The sequence below is a fragment of the Neoarius graeffei genome, chromosome 7 (assembly GCF_027579695.1).
Source record: "Neoarius graeffei isolate fNeoGra1 chromosome 7, fNeoGra1.pri, whole genome shotgun sequence".
In the NCBI taxonomy this organism is placed as follows: domain Eukaryota; kingdom Metazoa; phylum Chordata; class Actinopteri; order Siluriformes; family Ariidae; genus Neoarius; species Neoarius graeffei.
In genome coordinates this window covers 62058803-62074981 of record NC_083575.1, presented here as the reverse complement: position 1 = coordinate 62074981, position 16179 = coordinate 62058803, and the positions used below count along the sequence as shown (strand labels likewise).

At 41.8% G+C, this 16179-nt stretch overlaps 1 protein-coding gene across 2 annotated transcripts in view; it reads right to left on the bottom strand.

The window, feature by feature from the left end:
- Positions 1–2123: 2123 nt before the first annotated feature.
- The window catches only part of ptk7b (protein tyrosine kinase 7b), a 247499-nt gene continuing 233443 nt past the window's right edge, over positions 2124–16179 (bottom strand). For both annotated transcript variants that reach the window (XM_060926216.1, XM_060926217.1), the window contains exons 16-20: positions 7477–7709; positions 6881–6961; positions 6580–6731; positions 3804–3982; positions 2124–3654 (exon numbers count right to left, since the gene is read on the bottom strand). In XM_060926216.1, the coding sequence (XP_060782199.1) occupies positions 3494–3654; positions 3804–3982; positions 6580–6731; positions 6881–6961; positions 7477–7709 (806 nt within the window). In that variant the 3' untranslated portion in view covers positions 2124–3493. The remainder of the gene's footprint in view (positions 3655–3803; positions 3983–6579; positions 6732–6880; positions 6962–7476; positions 7710–16179) is intronic.

Below are 16179 nucleotides of genomic sequence, written 5' to 3'. Positions count from 1 at the left end.
TCAGGTTGAGTTTAAAGATCGCGTGACTCTAGAGTTTACCTTGGCCAAGGGTAAGAAATCGCGCTGAATGGTGGATCTTGCAAGAAAGAGGTGTTTTCGGGCTTGAGAGCATCTCTTTATGTGTCTAGATTCCTTGGAATCCGGACGCGAGAGAGACAAAGAGCGGAGCTTCCGCCTGGACTTATGCGCGCATGGTGGACTGACGTAGATGATCCCGCCAAGAGGACTGGGAGTTGTAGTTCTTAGACACAGAATGGCGGCATGATACCTACATGTGTAACTGAACTTTGTTTCATGTCACTGGTCATATAAACCTATGTAAACAGGAAAAATGTGGAAGAGTTTGGTCGCATCTAACTACAGCCCCAAAAAATACCGTTGGCCATACTGAGCCTAGCTCCATTGCTAACAGGAGTAACAGCGTGTCTGACTGACTGGGAGGTCGCGCAAGGCTCGGAGAGGTATGGATCAGCTTGTCTCAATTCAGAAAATAACATATTTCATTATGGAAGTTGGTGGACTGTTCCTTTAATCAGAGATGCAAACAAGAGCCCAAAGGTAACTCTGTATGAGCTGGAAAGATCCACAGTTCAGACAGAAGAAGCTGTTCACAGAACAACTATAACCTGTATGCTACAAAAAATTTGGGGTTTATGGAAGAGTTTAGATGAAAAGCCATTATTAAAAAAAAATGAAATCCTGTGTTGGATACTCGGCAAACAAGTACGTAGGAACAGGTTCTCTGGTCTGATGAGATCAAAAGTAAACTTTCTGACCTTGGCACAAAGTGCTTCCACATTTGATGGAAACCCAATACTGCTCATCATCTCCCTGAGAACCCAATCCACACATGTAGCATGGTAATGGTAGCATCATGTTAAGGGGATACTCTTTATCAGCAGGGATTGGGAAACTGGTAAGGGTTGAAGGCAAGTTGAAGGGAGTCAAATACCTGTTCCAGGCTGCAGGAGGGTTTGGTGGAGGTTCAGTTTCCAACAGGACAATGACTCTACTGCCAAAGCTTGACACTGGAATAATCCGAAATCAAGAAGGTGTGTGTATTACAATGATCCAGTCAAAGCCCAGCGCCGAGTTTCTCCAAAGCCTTTTAACACTAACAGCGTCTTAACCAGGAGAGAGAGAGAGCGTTCATTGTGCTGCTCGCTTGACCATTTAACAATGATCTTTGTGCTACGATGCTTTTTGGAAACTCGGCACAGACCTCAATCTGATTTTTAAAAAATCTGTGGGAAGATAGCAGTCAGGTGGCACGGTGGTGTAGTGGTTAGCGCTGTTGCCTCACAGCAAGAAGGTCCAGGTTTGAGCCCCGTGGCCGGCGAGGGCCTTTCTGTGTGGAGTTTGCATGTTCTCCCCGTGTCCGTGTGGGTTTCCTCCGGGTGTTCCGGTTTCCCCCACAGTCCAAAGACATGCAGGTTAGGTTAACTGGTGACTCTAAATTGACCGTAGGTGTGAATGTGAGTGTGAATGGTTGTCTGTGTCTATGTGTCAGCCCTGTGATGACCTGGTGACTTGTCCAGCTGGGATAGGCTCCAGCTTGTCTGCGACCCTGTAGAACAGGATAAAGTGGCTACAGATAATGAGATGAGATGAGAAGATAGCAGTCTCTATCCAATCTGCATATTCTTTCAGTCCCCAATCAAGTATATTTCAATTTCAGGTTGAAACACTACAAAACGTGGAGGAGGACAAGAAAGGGAAGGAGGGCATGAATAATGAATAAAGTACTATAGTTACATATGACTGAGGAAAGTCCATGCACAGATGGCGCAAACTTAAAGCCCAATTGTGAACGTTGCTGTCTTTTATTACTCCTGCTGCCATGTTTAAATGTCTTTATCTGCACCATATTGCTATTTTGGAAAGGAAACTGCAAACGAGATCTAGTCATGTTAATTTGATCCCATGGGTCTCAGACGTCAATTGACAATGTTCCCTTGAGTATTATAACAGTCCTGTGATTGTAATCATCACAGCAGTTTCAGAAAGTTAATCCAAGCTTGTCGTTACAAACGGGAATGTTTAATGTGAGCAGCATACATTGTGATTATTTTGACTGCTGCGAAAGTAGACAAAACACATTTTAAGTGTGAATGCCTAGCATGTAATTATTAAAAAAAGGCAAGGACCATGTGTTTATTCAGAGAAATAAACCAAACCAACAGAAAAATAATCATTATATCATATGAAAAGATTAGATATGAAACAATTAATAAAAACAAAGCAACTGTACTGAAAATAAGTCGTAAATAATCCTTCATGTCTTAGGCACTTGTGGCCCTTAAAATTTGATGGTGACCACTGAAACTCTCAGCTGCCCTACAACACTTTCCAAACTGCAAAACGAGATGTTATAACGAGTGGAGTACATAATCGTATAAAAGGATCTCAGAGTACCTTTCCATTAAAAACATATGAATGAACAAAAGACAGAACCTTCAACATAAATAAAGGCTCACATACATCCTTCTACATTGAAATAAACTATTATATAAAACAAGATAAGTGAAATTAGTGCATGGTGTTGGTATAAATGAACGTAATAGGGACTTTGCCAAGCAATAATACAGTGAGGTGGTTATAAATATCGCTATGCAGAAATCTTGAATACACTGTTCGTCATGGCTTTCAGCTTGTAGGCAATAAGATGTATTGCAAGTTCTCTCTGTCAAAATATTATTGTCCCATATGAGCACCACAAGGTAAAAAAGGCAAATATTAAAAAAATAAAAAGTACAATTGTAATAAAACAGCTCTACCTCTCCTTGCACTTGCATGTGTACAAACCATATACTAGAAGTATTCTTTTATTCTGGAGCTTAGAACCGTAACAGGCCATCTCCCTTCATGGCAAACTTTACTCTGTTCGACTTGCACACTAATCCACATTGCAAAACTTAAAAAATAAAAAATAAAGCACACACAAGGACACACACACACACACACACACACACACACACGCATTCTGACACGCAACTATATGCACAACAACTTCAAGTCCATTAGCTGAGCATTGAATGCAGAGTCCAGCATTTTCAGGGGCCACATCATGGGTTTTGCCCCAGTTGGAGTTGGATTGTCCTGCGCCAGCAGAGGTGAAAGATCAAATTCAAAGATCGTACCCCTTGAAAATCATCTGAGGCTCCAGAAATAAAGAAGGAGATCTCAGGGGAGAAAAGAGACACAGTTGAGGATTAAATGCATAAACGGGCCATTGAAATTGAATGGTCAACAGCATGTCCTTTAATGCCATGGTTAAGGCAGATAGAAGTCTCTGGGACACACACACACACACACACACACACACACACACACACACACTGCCCTGATATCAACATCCCTGTTGGTCACTCATACACACTTGCTCCCTGAAATGTGTGGGGACCCAATCTGAGCGAGTCTATGATTGTAGTAGAGCAGAACAGGATAGGCGTGGCTCCACCACACCAGGTGGACAGAGGAGCAGATTTTGTCTTCACACCTTGCTGTCCAGTGGAATGTCTCCCAGAGCCTGGATTATCTCACTGAAAGAAGGCCGCTCTTTGAGACTGGGAGTCCAGCACCGACTCATGAGTTTGTAGACTGTAGAAGGACAGGCCTCAGGAGCAGAAAGCTTCAGTGTGCGAGCTTGAAGGCCTAGAACACAAACACATCCTTCACTGTTTGGACACTCATTGATAGAAACACTGACGAAAGCAAAATACAAAAATAGAGGTGTGTGAGGTCTATATACGTATGTAACTCAACATGCACAGTCGCTAATGTGTAATCATTTGTGTTCGCACCTTCGAGTACGTCCTCATGGCTCAGTGAGGAGTATGGCAGCTCACCATGGCTGAACACTTCCCACATCAGCACACCAAAAGCCCACACATCAGATTTGGTGGAAAAGTCATTTTCAAAGACAGACTCTGCAGGTAGCCAGCGCAAAGGGATCCAACTCTGCCTGTAGTGGTAATATTCACTGAGGGAGAGAAAGAAAGAAAGAACAGAGGAGTGCAATACAATAATTGCTTGGTAACATTTTTACAAAACAGCATCTTTAAATTCACTCTGGACGCCTGACCATCACACCCATGGGTGCTTTTGGAACATCCAATTTTGAACATCCACGTTTAGTCCCCATTTGCTATTATAATAACCTCCACTCTTCTGGGAAGGATTTACACCAGATTTTGGAGCGTGGCTGTGTGGATTTGTGTTCATTCAGCCTCAAGAGCACTAGTGAGGTCAGGCACTGATATTGGGCGAGGAGGCCTGGGGTGCAATCAGTGTTCCAGTTCATCCCAAAGGTGTGCAGTGGGGTTGAAATCAGGGCTCTGTGCATGCCACTTAATTTCTTCCACACCAACCTATGTCTTTATGGGTCTTGCTTTGTGCTCAGTGACGCGGTCATGCTGGAATAGGTTTGTGCTTCTTAGTTCCAGTGAAGGGAAATTGTAATGCTACAGCACACAAAGACATTCTGTACAATTGTGTGTTTCTGACTTCGTCGCAACAATGTGGGGAAGCCATGGCCTAATGGTTAGAGAAGCAGCTTTGGGACCAAAAGGTTGCTGGTTCAATTCCCTGGACCAACAGGAATGGCTGACGTGCCCTTGAGCTAGGCTGCCAAATGCTCCCCGGGTCACGCTGGATAAGAGTGTCTGCTAAATGCCTGTAATGTAATCCAACACTCAGGGCAAACCCACATTTTGGTGAGGTCAGGTGTCCAAAAACTTTTGGCTATATAGTGTAAATTGTGAAACAAACTCAATGTCATTTTCTCTTGTAATGTGACATATTTCCATGTGAAACACATGCACACTTTTGCCTAAAGGGGTAGGGGGATGATGTGATATAAAGCCGAGTTTAGATCAAACAAGCTTAAGTGTTTCACGTATGTGAAATGTGTAGGGGATAAGGACGAAAGCAGGATGGATAAAATTAGGAAACCAGTGTGATCAATGAGAAATAGGTTACCATGACAGCCCTCTTATAAACACATTTACACATCAGGTGGAAGCAGTGGAAGTGTAATGTGATAGGTTTGCTCCAGTTTGTCAGAATGTTTGCTAAGTAAAGCCGCACTTTAGGACTCTGTCTAGCAGCATAGTCTGGCAATGTTGTTAAGATAAATGACAGCTGTCTTTGTAATATCTGGATGTGAACATTGAATGAGAGTCAAAGTGCCTTCCGTGCCAGGACCTAGTCTTCTTAGGCACTCTCCCGTCCCAGTAAGGACACACTGGGTGGTGCTGATCTCTGTTTCTATAGCCGTCGGCCTCTCGCCTATTACATGGTTTCGGTACAGTGGGGGAGCCAGTCCTCTGGAAACAGCAAGAGTTGACGCCCTATTCGCATCTGTATTGTGATGTGCCTCACCACATGGCAGTAAGTACCATGTTTATGATAGTCTTTGGTATGACCCGACTGCAACTTACGATCTCCCAGTCGAGAGGTGGACATGCTAACCACTAGGCCAGCTTGCGATATTGAATGAGAGTAGAGAGAGAAAAATATTTAACAGTTATTCCACGAAATCGAGTCATACATTAGCTGATAAATGACGAGGTGCGTAACGGTGAGTTGGCTATAAACCATGTACGACGAGGTTGAGTGGAATAACTGTTTTATTTTATCCACGTTAACTGGATTTTGAGAAACGGAGCATTTTTATTTCCATTTTTTTGCAAATTCGATAAATAAAAACTTTACACAAAATGTCTGACAAAATAATTTCCGCGTAGAATGTAGAGAAACTGGCAAAATGATGGTAGCAATGTGTGAAAAATGTGATGATAATAATCATTCTTGAACAATTAAAAAAAAAAGATACAGTCGTACCATCAAATACTTTCATTCCATATGTTGTTGCTTTTATTTTATATATATATATATATATATATATATATATATATATATATATATATATTTTTTTTTTATTTTTTTTTTTGTGTGGGCGGCATGGTGGTGTAGTGGTTAGCACTGTCGCCTCACAGCAAAAAGGTCTGGGTTCGAGCCCTGGGGCCGGCGAGGGCCTTTCTGTGTGGACTTTGCATGTTCTCCCCGTGTCCGCGTGGGTTTCCTCCGGGTGCTCCGGTTTCCCCCACAGTCCAAAGACATGCAGGTTAGGTTAACTGGTGACTCTAAATTGACCGTAGGTGTGAATGTGAGTGTGAATGGTTGTCTGTGTGTCAGCCCTGTGATGACCTGGCGACTTGTCCAGGGTGTACCCCGCCTTTCGCCCGTAGTCAGCTGGGATAGGCTCCAGCTTGCCTGCGACCCTGTAGAACAGGATAAAGCAGCTAGAGATAATGAGATGAGATGAGATGAGATGAGATATATTTTCTTTTTTGGGGAGGTGCTGAGTAGAGTTTTTATTTAATCCTTGGTTGGTTCAGCAACACGCGCCGCCATTTTGCTTTTCTCTACTCACGGTATATAAGCTGATAGCATAGTAGTACAGTAGCCAATCAGAGCACGTGATTGCTCATGAATGTGGATAGAATAATAAATATTAGCCAAGTAGACTTTAAATACACCCTCGGCTGTAAAGAAAAACAATGCAACCAACAACACCTGTTGTAGACATCTTTGCTCAGGCCAAGTGCAGAAATCTTGACATGTCTATCTCCACTAATTAAGCAGTTCCGGGCTGCCAAGTCTTTATGGACAAACCGCTGGTTGGACAAATTCTCCATCCCAGCAGCCACTTGCGCACAAATGGACACCTAAAGAAAGACAGGGTAAAACAAGAGCGGCAGACAGCAGCTGAGAGAGAGGTGAAACTGAAAGATTGAAAACAAAATGGACTTATGATCTATTTTCACAACAGTAGTCAGATTACTGGAAGCAAAGTCTTGCAAATTAGCTGACTTACTTTTGTTTTGATATTGATCGGCTGTGTTTTCAGTTTTTCATCTTTGGTTTTCGATATCCTCAAGAACTGTTTGAGATCACCCTGAACAAAAAAAAAAAAAAAAGATGAGACATACATTATATAATTAGAATATGCCATCTATGCCGTTCTGTAGCACCTTTTTACCTTCTATGTATAACACTGAACTGTATGTGGATATGATATTCAGATAACAATAAGCAAGTGCTAATGCCAGTTCTAAATATGATCAGATCTGGCCACCCACCTTTGGAGCTGGACACACTTGCGCCAAGTTTGGAGATCAGCAAAATGCAAGTGCAAGTATCCAACAGTAACACAGTAAAAATGCTAAGCTCTTTGGAAACTGTCAGTGGTGAAGAATTCTTGGCTAACACTTATTCTAGAAAAACTCTAACTGACATAATGTGAGAGATGAGTGAGACCTGAATAATTTGCAGCTACAAAGCAAAAAAAAAAAAAAAATCATTTTAAATGTCAAGTGTTACTGAAACTACTGAATCATGCTCATATATGGTTATTACTATCCATATTACACATGTAGGGTCATACAATTAAAATGGTTTGCTTTTATTTACCAGGTCTATATATTCCAGGATCATGTAATGAGGCTCTGTGTCTTTGCAGAGGCCAAGCAGGCGTACGATGTTGGTGTGATTCAGTTTACTGAACATGTCGACCTGCCGCCTGAACTCAGCCTGCGAGAGCTCGTCCCTGCTCAGCAGACTCTTCACCAGAACCACAGTCTGTTCTTCACCCGCTTCGATCCCTCGCGCTTTGGCCAAGAACACCTCGCCAAACTCCCCTTTGCCTGTGCGCACACACAAAATCAGACATAAAAACAAAGATTATTCAGATGATTACATCATTCAGAAGGCAGACGATTAAGATTATTACTGTAACTGGAGCATGGGACGCTCTAAACTTTACTTTAGCATCTTATTCTGATCCAGGGACTTAGCAACAAGAATGCAAGAGATCTGCACGCTCTCAACAATCTGGTCATCAGTAGCAATGTGCTCTTCCACAACAGAATATACAAGAAATTTTGGGTGTCACCAAACCACTACTGCGAGTTGGCCTAGAAGTTAGTTGTGTCTGCCTCTTGACTGGGAGATCATGAGTTCTACTCACGGTTGGGTCATACCAAAGACCATCATAAAAATGGTACCTACTGCCATCTGGTGAGGGAGTCAAATTCTCGTGGTTACCAGAGGACCAGCCCCCCACTATAGAGAGCGTGCACGTGACGTCACGAGGTCACGTGAGATTTGTTTATCCGCCATTTTGGACGGCAAGGTCGCGCATAGAACTTAGACGAACCCGTTCTAATTATCAAGTGTGTGGGAGTAGATCTTTCGAGAATGGTTATATCTTGTTCAGCATTTGGTTGTACCAATAGACAGGGCCAAAAGGAGGGCCTGTCATTTTATAGATTCCCCGCAGACGAGGAGAGACGCGCAAAATGGGTGTCCGCTGTGCGAAGAGAAAACTGGTACCCCAGTTCTACCAGCCGAATTTGTAGTGAACACTTCATATCAGGTAGGTGTAATCTTCTAATTCAATACTCCTAGTACATCTGTTAAGTTGATTTTCGGATTGAATGATAGCTGCATACTTAGAAACTAGACAGAACAGTGTTTGTGGCCGTTAGTCCGCTTGATCTCTAACGTTTAAAATGGCTATGCCTAGCCCTACTACCCTGGCCTAGTCTATGACAATGTTTTATCATTTTGGCTCATATATGCCTTTGAAAGGCCAATCCATAGTAGGGATGGCGAAAACTAAAAAAAAAATCTTGACTGACCACCAAGCCTCATTAGCCGGTTAAAGTCGGTTAACCTATGAGTTTAAACAGGGATGCAAACGGCGGATGCCGCCTTTTTCACAGCTGAATCGTGCAGATCCGATTTTTTTCTTTGAGGGGGGGCATTGGAGTGTCTGAATAATTTCATCAGAGTAAATTCTGTATTAAAATTACTAAATAAGCGATAAAACGTCCTGCATAGTCTCTTTATGATAAACGTCTTAATGCCACTTACCCATGAGGTTATCAAGTAGACATTCTTCTTCGGGACCTTCCAGAGGTATAGTTGGGATACCCATCCCGCAACAAAATATTTATAAGCTTCCAGGCTCTTGTAAGCTTTGAGGGCTTTGCCAGTGTAACATGATTCACGATTAACGAGAAAATTGTAAATGTCGTGGTAGGCCAGATCGGGCAAATCGCCAGCACCACAGCTCCGAATTTCCATGGACAAGGATTGCGGCAAGTTGTACGGATCTGCAATCCCCAACCTGGAACACTTTTCCACGTAACGCTGCCTCACGTCACCTTCAAGATGCTGAACAAACTTAGACAAGTAATCGCGCGATGTAGATGGGGTATTTTCCGAATTTTCTTGGGGATTACTCCCTGGATCCATTACACTCGCGCAAGGTAAACAATCCTGAAGCCGTCCAGTATGGCGGAGTAGGCAGAGTAAACACAGACGGGTCACGTGACTGCACATCCTCTATAACCCTAGCTACAGTTGTGGTCAGAAGTTTACATACAGTAACATGAATGTCACCTTGGATATGAATGCCATGGCAATATTTGGGCTTTCAGTAATTTCTTTAGACTGTTCTTTTTCTGTGGCAGAATGTTTGTACAACATACATTTTTAATAATAATTAAAAAAAACACTATAATTTGGTGCAAGTTTTAATTTTCCTTGGGTTTTCTGAAATCAACACAGGGTCAAAAGTATACATACAGCACACTTAATATTTGGGTAAAATGTCTCTTCACAAGATTCACCGAGACCAAACATTTTTGTTTACTATGAACAGGCTTCTGGCAGAATTCTGGTTGGATATTTCACAACTCTTCATGGTAGAATTGGTAGAGTTCAATTAAATGTGTTTTTTTTCCTTGGCATGGACTCGACTTATAAGCACGGTCCATATATTTTCAATAAGGTTGAAGTCAGGACTTGTTTTAAGCTTAATATTAGCCTGCTTTATCCTCCACAACCAGCTCTGATGCATGTTTGGGTTCATTGTTCTGTTGTAACTTCCAAGTCCCAAGTCGTGTTCAAGTTTCTGATGGTTTATGCTGAAGAATTCTGAGGTAGTCCTCCTTCTTTATTATTCCATCCACTTTGTGCAATGAACCACTTCCACTGGCAGCAAAACAGCCCCAGAGCATGATGATCCTACCACCACCAGCAGCTGGTATAGTGTTCCGCTGTACATGGTGGTCACTGTGGCCAAACAACTCAATCTTTGTCTCATCTGACCACACAGCTATCCTCCAGAAGGCTTTTTCTTTATCTATGTGATCAACTTCAAACTTTAGTTACACTTGAAAGTGTCAATTTTGGAGCAGGGAGTTATTTCTTGGATAGCAGCCTCTTAGTCCATGGTGATCTGAACTGTAGACAGTGATCCATCAGCTTCCAGTTCATGGCAGGGCAGTGCCATGGTCAGGCCTTTCAATTACATAATTTGGGCTACACCCTGTATTTCTGAATTTGGGCTTTTTTCCATCGTGATACAGGGTAATTTGGGCTTTTCTGCATGTGCAAAGTGCTGTTTTCCCAGCGCTCTGTGTTTAAACCTGCTGCTGCTTTTTTAGCTAAAAAGTTATGAATAAACAAAGAAATATATGAATGTTATTTTTACCTTTATTGTAAAAATGTCTACAGCATTAATCCCTCTTGATGTACATGTCAAAAATAATTAGAATACAGTTAGTTTGTATTTAAAAGATGTGTTGGGGCCTGAGGAGAGCCTGGAGGAAAGGAGCCTGGGAATGAAAAAGCAAGTTCTGCACTGTTGCCATCAAAGCGACAAACCTGTAGTGGACCTGTGACACAAAAGGTTTTTCAGTCACATCACAAGAATCGGCAGCGCAATTCACAGCATGTAGTCGGGTAAAAGATCTTAGTTTAAATGAAAGGCTAGTGTCTAAGACTATCATCAACAAGAGGACCAAGCTCCAAGTCACTGATTCCACCCACACTTACACAACTGTGTGGATTTAAGATGCAAGCTGTATCTTAAATACACACAGTTGTGTCCTGAATAGCTCTCTTTTATTCAGTCTTTTACCTGATTTAAATCGTACGACACTAGGTATCAGAGAGATATTGCACTTGAGGTCAGATAATGTGGGCTATAGGGCTATTTTTAGGTTTTTAAATGATACAGGAATTATTAGGAGAATTTAGCACAATAGCGTAGTAAACGTAGGGGAGAGCGGGGTAAGATGAGCCACTTTTTACATTTTTCATCATAACTACATGTTAAAGCCATTTTTGCTTCCAGTCTACACACCATACCAAATTTCAAAGTGTACTGTTACTATCTGAGCAAAAAATAATTGATAAGCTCTTATGGTTAGAGTGATATTACCTCTTGAAAAAAAAATGTCAAGTGGCTCAACTTACCCCATGCACGGGGTAAGATGAGCCACTGTGTGGGGTAAATTTAGCCAACAGAAAACATGTTAGGTTAACAAAGTAAACAACTTTTATTATTAGAAATGCAATCAGTGAATCAAGTCAAGTCAATCAAGTGGGGGATAGGGCCGTTGCATAGAGAAGGGGAGATGAAGAGAGAGGTGATAGAACGAGATGGGATAGGGAGGGATAGATAGATGGATAGAGAGAGAGATATGCGTAGATAGATAGAAAGAGGGATGGTTAGAGAGGGAATGAGAGATGTACTATATTATAGAAATTATTAAAACAGTAGAACAGTGCCAAAAAATCTTATTTCTTTCAGTAGGTTAAAACATGCAGCAATCATTCCATCGAATAATTTCATCATTATTCAATGTTCCAAGCGTTCAAATTGCAAGGGAACACCATTTGCCTCTCCCTCCGTGCTGTCCCCCCAACAGTAAAGGGGCGGGGCAATTTTTTCACAATATCCTGTCTTGACAGGACAGCCTCATCTTTCTCTTTGAAGACAAAGGTTGGCTTTCTTGCAGAGCCATGGCATGAACGGCTTCTTTTGACAAATCTTGCCTCTATTTCGAAGACATCCAATTTGATTATCTGGCCAATGAAGAAATGCACTTTCTTCTTCCCTGTGAATTTTGCCACAACGTAATCCCCCACATCTAACAACTGGTCTTCCTCATCTGATGTCATATATGTGTCATATATGACCAGTAAATGTGAAAACTTAAGTGTCATCCATATTGGGTAAGCTCAGCCACCAATGGGGTAAGTTGAGCCAGTGGCTCAACTTGCCCCACATCTAATGGCTCATCTTACCCCGTGGCCACCATTTTGTAGAAAAATGCTAATAAAGGGGATTAGGCTAATCAAAATTATTTTTATTAGCATTCATATCATAGCTTAGAAAGCCACTAACTTAACCCTAATGTGTCTAAATATTATTCTACTTTTGTCTTCTCTAAATCATCTTCACTATGAACAAACATGGAATTGACTTAGAAAGCACAAAAACAAATTTTTATAAATATCTCCCTCACCTAGTTTGACATGTGGTGCTCCTCTCCACAAGTGTAAGTAAATGGTCCCGGCCCCCTTTGAATGTGATCACATGGTCACATTTGTGTACTGTTTCTTAGAAACAGGGGGTGGCTCATCTTACCCCCTGGCTCATCTTACCCCGCTCTCCCCTACTGGTTCACACTCCAGTCCAGAAGGTGGTGGTAATGCACCTACAGTGATGCTTGAAAGTTTGTGAACCCCTTAGAATTTTCTATATTTCTGCATAAATATGACCTAAAACATCATCAGATTTTCACACAAGTCCTAAAAAGAGATAAAGAGAACCCAGTTAAACAAATGAGACAAAAATATTATACTTGGTCATTTATTTATTGAGGAAAATGATCCAATATTACACATCTGTGACTGGCAAAAGTATGTGAACCTTTGCTTTCAGTATCTGGTGTGACCCCCTTGTGCAGCAATAACTGCAAGTAAATGTTTCCGGTAACTGTTGATCAGTCCTGCACACCGGCTTGGAGGAATTTTAGCCCATTCCTCCATACAGAACAGCTTCAACTCTGGGATGTTGGTAGGTTTCCTCACATGAACTGCTCGCTTCAGGTCTTTCCACAACATTTCGATTGGATTAAGGTCAGGACTTTGACTTGGCCATTCCAAAACATTAACTTTATTCTTCTTTAACCATTCTTTGGTAGAACGATTTGTGTGCTTAGTGTCGTTGTCTTGCTGCATGACCCACCTTCTCTTGAGATTCAGTTCATGGACCGATGTCCTGACATTTTCCTTTAGAATTCACTGGTATAATTCAGAATTCATTGCTCCAGCAATGATGGCAAGCCGTCCTGGCCCAGATGCAGCAAAACAGGCCCAAACCATGATACTACCACCACCATGTTTCACAGATGGGGTAAGGTTCTTATGCTGGAATGCAGTGTTTTCCTTTCTCCAAACATAACGCTTCTCATTTAAACCAAAAAGTTCTATTTTGGTCTCATCTGTCCACAAAACATTTTTCCAATAGCCTTCTGGCTTCTCCACATGATCTTTGGCAAACTGCAGATGAGCAGCAATGTTCTTTTTGGAGAGCAGTGGCTTTCTCCTTGCAACCCTGCCATGCACACCAGTGTTGTTCAGTGTTCTCCTGATGGTGGACTCATGAACATTAACATTAGCCAATGTGAGAGAGGCCTTCAGTTGCTTAAAAGTTACCCTGGGGTCCTTTGAGACCTTGCCAACTATTACACACCTTGCTCTTGGAATGATCTTTGTTAGTTGACCACTCCTGGGGAGGGTAACAATGGTCTTGAATTTTCTCCATTTGTACACAATCTGTCTGACTGTGGATTGGTGGAGTCCAGTAACCTTTTCCAGCCTGATGAGCATCAACAATGCTTTTTCTGAGGTCCTCAGAAATCTCCTTTGTTCATGCCATGATACACTTCCACAAATATGTTTTGTGAAGATCAGACTTTGATAGATCCCTGTTCTTTAAATAAAACAGGGTGCCCACTCACACCTGATTGTCATCCCACTGATTGAAAACACCTGATTCTAATTTCACCTTCAAATTAACTGCTAATCCTAGAGGTTTACAGACTTTTGCCACTCACAGATATGTCATCTCATCTCATTATCACTAGCCGCTTTATCCTGTATCCCAGCTGACTACGGGCGAAAGGCGGGGTACACCCTGGACAAGTCGCCAGGTCATCACAGGGCTGACACATAGACACAGACAACCATTCACACTCACCTATGGTCAATTTAAAGTCACCAGTTAACCTAACCTGCATGTCTTTGGACTGTGGGGGAAACCGGAGCACCCGGAGGAAACCCACACAGACACGGGGAGAACATGCAAACTCCACACAGAAAGGCCCTCGCCGGCCACGGGGCTCAAACCCGGACCTTCTTGCTGCGAGGTGACAGTGCTAACCACTACACCACCGTGCCACCCACAGATATGTCATATCGGATCATTTTACTTAATAAATGACTAAGTATAATTTTTTTTGTCTCATTTCTTTAACTGGGTTCTCTTTATCTACTTTTAGGACTTTTGTGAAAATTTGATGTTGTTTTAGGTCATATTTAAGCAGAAATATAGAAAATTCTAAAGGGTTCACAAACTTTCAAGCACCACTGTAAAAGCTGTTTGCCAACTGCCATAAAACAATATAAAAGAAGAAAAAAAGAAGATTTACCTAATGTGGAAATCCTGCTCTGGTCATTGGTACGAGTCTCGCTCCTCCATGAAATCATGGCGTGTTGATCGTCATTGATGGAGAATTCGTGCTCTGCGCGAGGCTTATGGCTAGTTCGACAAACTTGGAACAACATGGGAATAGTGCAGATTTTGCATCAATTACGAGAAATACATGCTAATTCTCGCTAATTTTGGTGTTTTTAAAGAAGAAAGTCAAGACATTGGGTTTTATGCAGCCAAGTTTATTTAATCAACATTTCTTTTTTTTTTAACTTTTGGTAGCATATTTTGGGCGCTTGACCTTAATTTGGGCGCCTTTTTAATTTGGGTGCCTACGACATTATCCATCGCAGGTTTCATGTAATTGAAAGGCCTGATGGTGGTTCCCAGGTTGTTGCTGACCATCCAAACCAATTTCCTTTCAGCTGAGGGTGACAGTTTGGGTTTTCTTGAAGCAAAGTGGCTTGGCAAAGTGACTACACCTCACAATAACTTGGATACAATTGTTTGAACTGATCTTGGAATTTGCAGTTGTTTAGAAATGGCTCTGAGAGACATTCTGGAGTTGTGTATAACTGCAATCCTCTTTCTCAGATCTGCACTGAGCTCCTTGGACTTTCCCATTTTATTGTGTGTTGGTCAATCTAATGAGTGCTGTAAACAAACACTTTTTATGAAGGCATAGAGAAGCTACCAGTTGTAGTCAATCATGATCACTAACAGGAAGTTAAGAGACCTTGGCAAGATAAGACACATTTTGGAAGTTTCAGCACCTCTCAATCATTTAAGTGAGTGTATGTAAATTTTTGATCTTGTATGTATAATTTTGACTTTGTGTTGATTTCAGAAAACCCAAAGAAAATTAAAACTTATGCACCAAATTCTAGTGTTTTTTTAAATTAAAGATGTATGCTGTACAGTACATTCTGCCACAGAAAAAAAACAGTTCAAAGAAATTGCTGAAAGCCCAAATATTGCCATGACATTCATATCCAGGGCCATCGACAGGGGGGGACAACCGGGTATTTTGTCCCGGGCCCAGGCATGAGGAGGGGGCCCAGAACTAGTCCCTCATGAAGATGCCATTAATCATTCTGTTTCATTTCAAAATGTGTTGATTTGGGGGAGAAAAATGTGCTATATTTGCATTCAATGAATGATTTCTGGTTCTTTTGCCTTTATTGTCTTCGAAAATAGATTCAAGAACCCACCTACCACCCCTAATGCAGAAATGGTTTGGTCTTTGATTAAGGCGCCAAATAACACGGCACTATTCCATCATAACGCTTCGACAATAAGCGTGCGAGCCCGTTTGCCAACATGCACAAGTCAGGAGCAAAGAAAAGAAAAGAAAAGAAAAGAAAAGAGAAAAAGAGATGAAGAAGCCAAGAGCCTCAGGGGCTCACTGCATAGATATTTTAGAAAAGATTCAGATGATGCAGCAGGTGGTGAAGGCAGTGGGGCAGCTGAGCCAGGTAAGACACAGATAACTTTTTTCCAGCCCCGTAATGTAACCCCAGCACGCGCGACGCGCCATTCATAATTATAAAGTAGGGGATAGCAGGGTACACTGAGTGAACACTGAAATGCACAGGGCA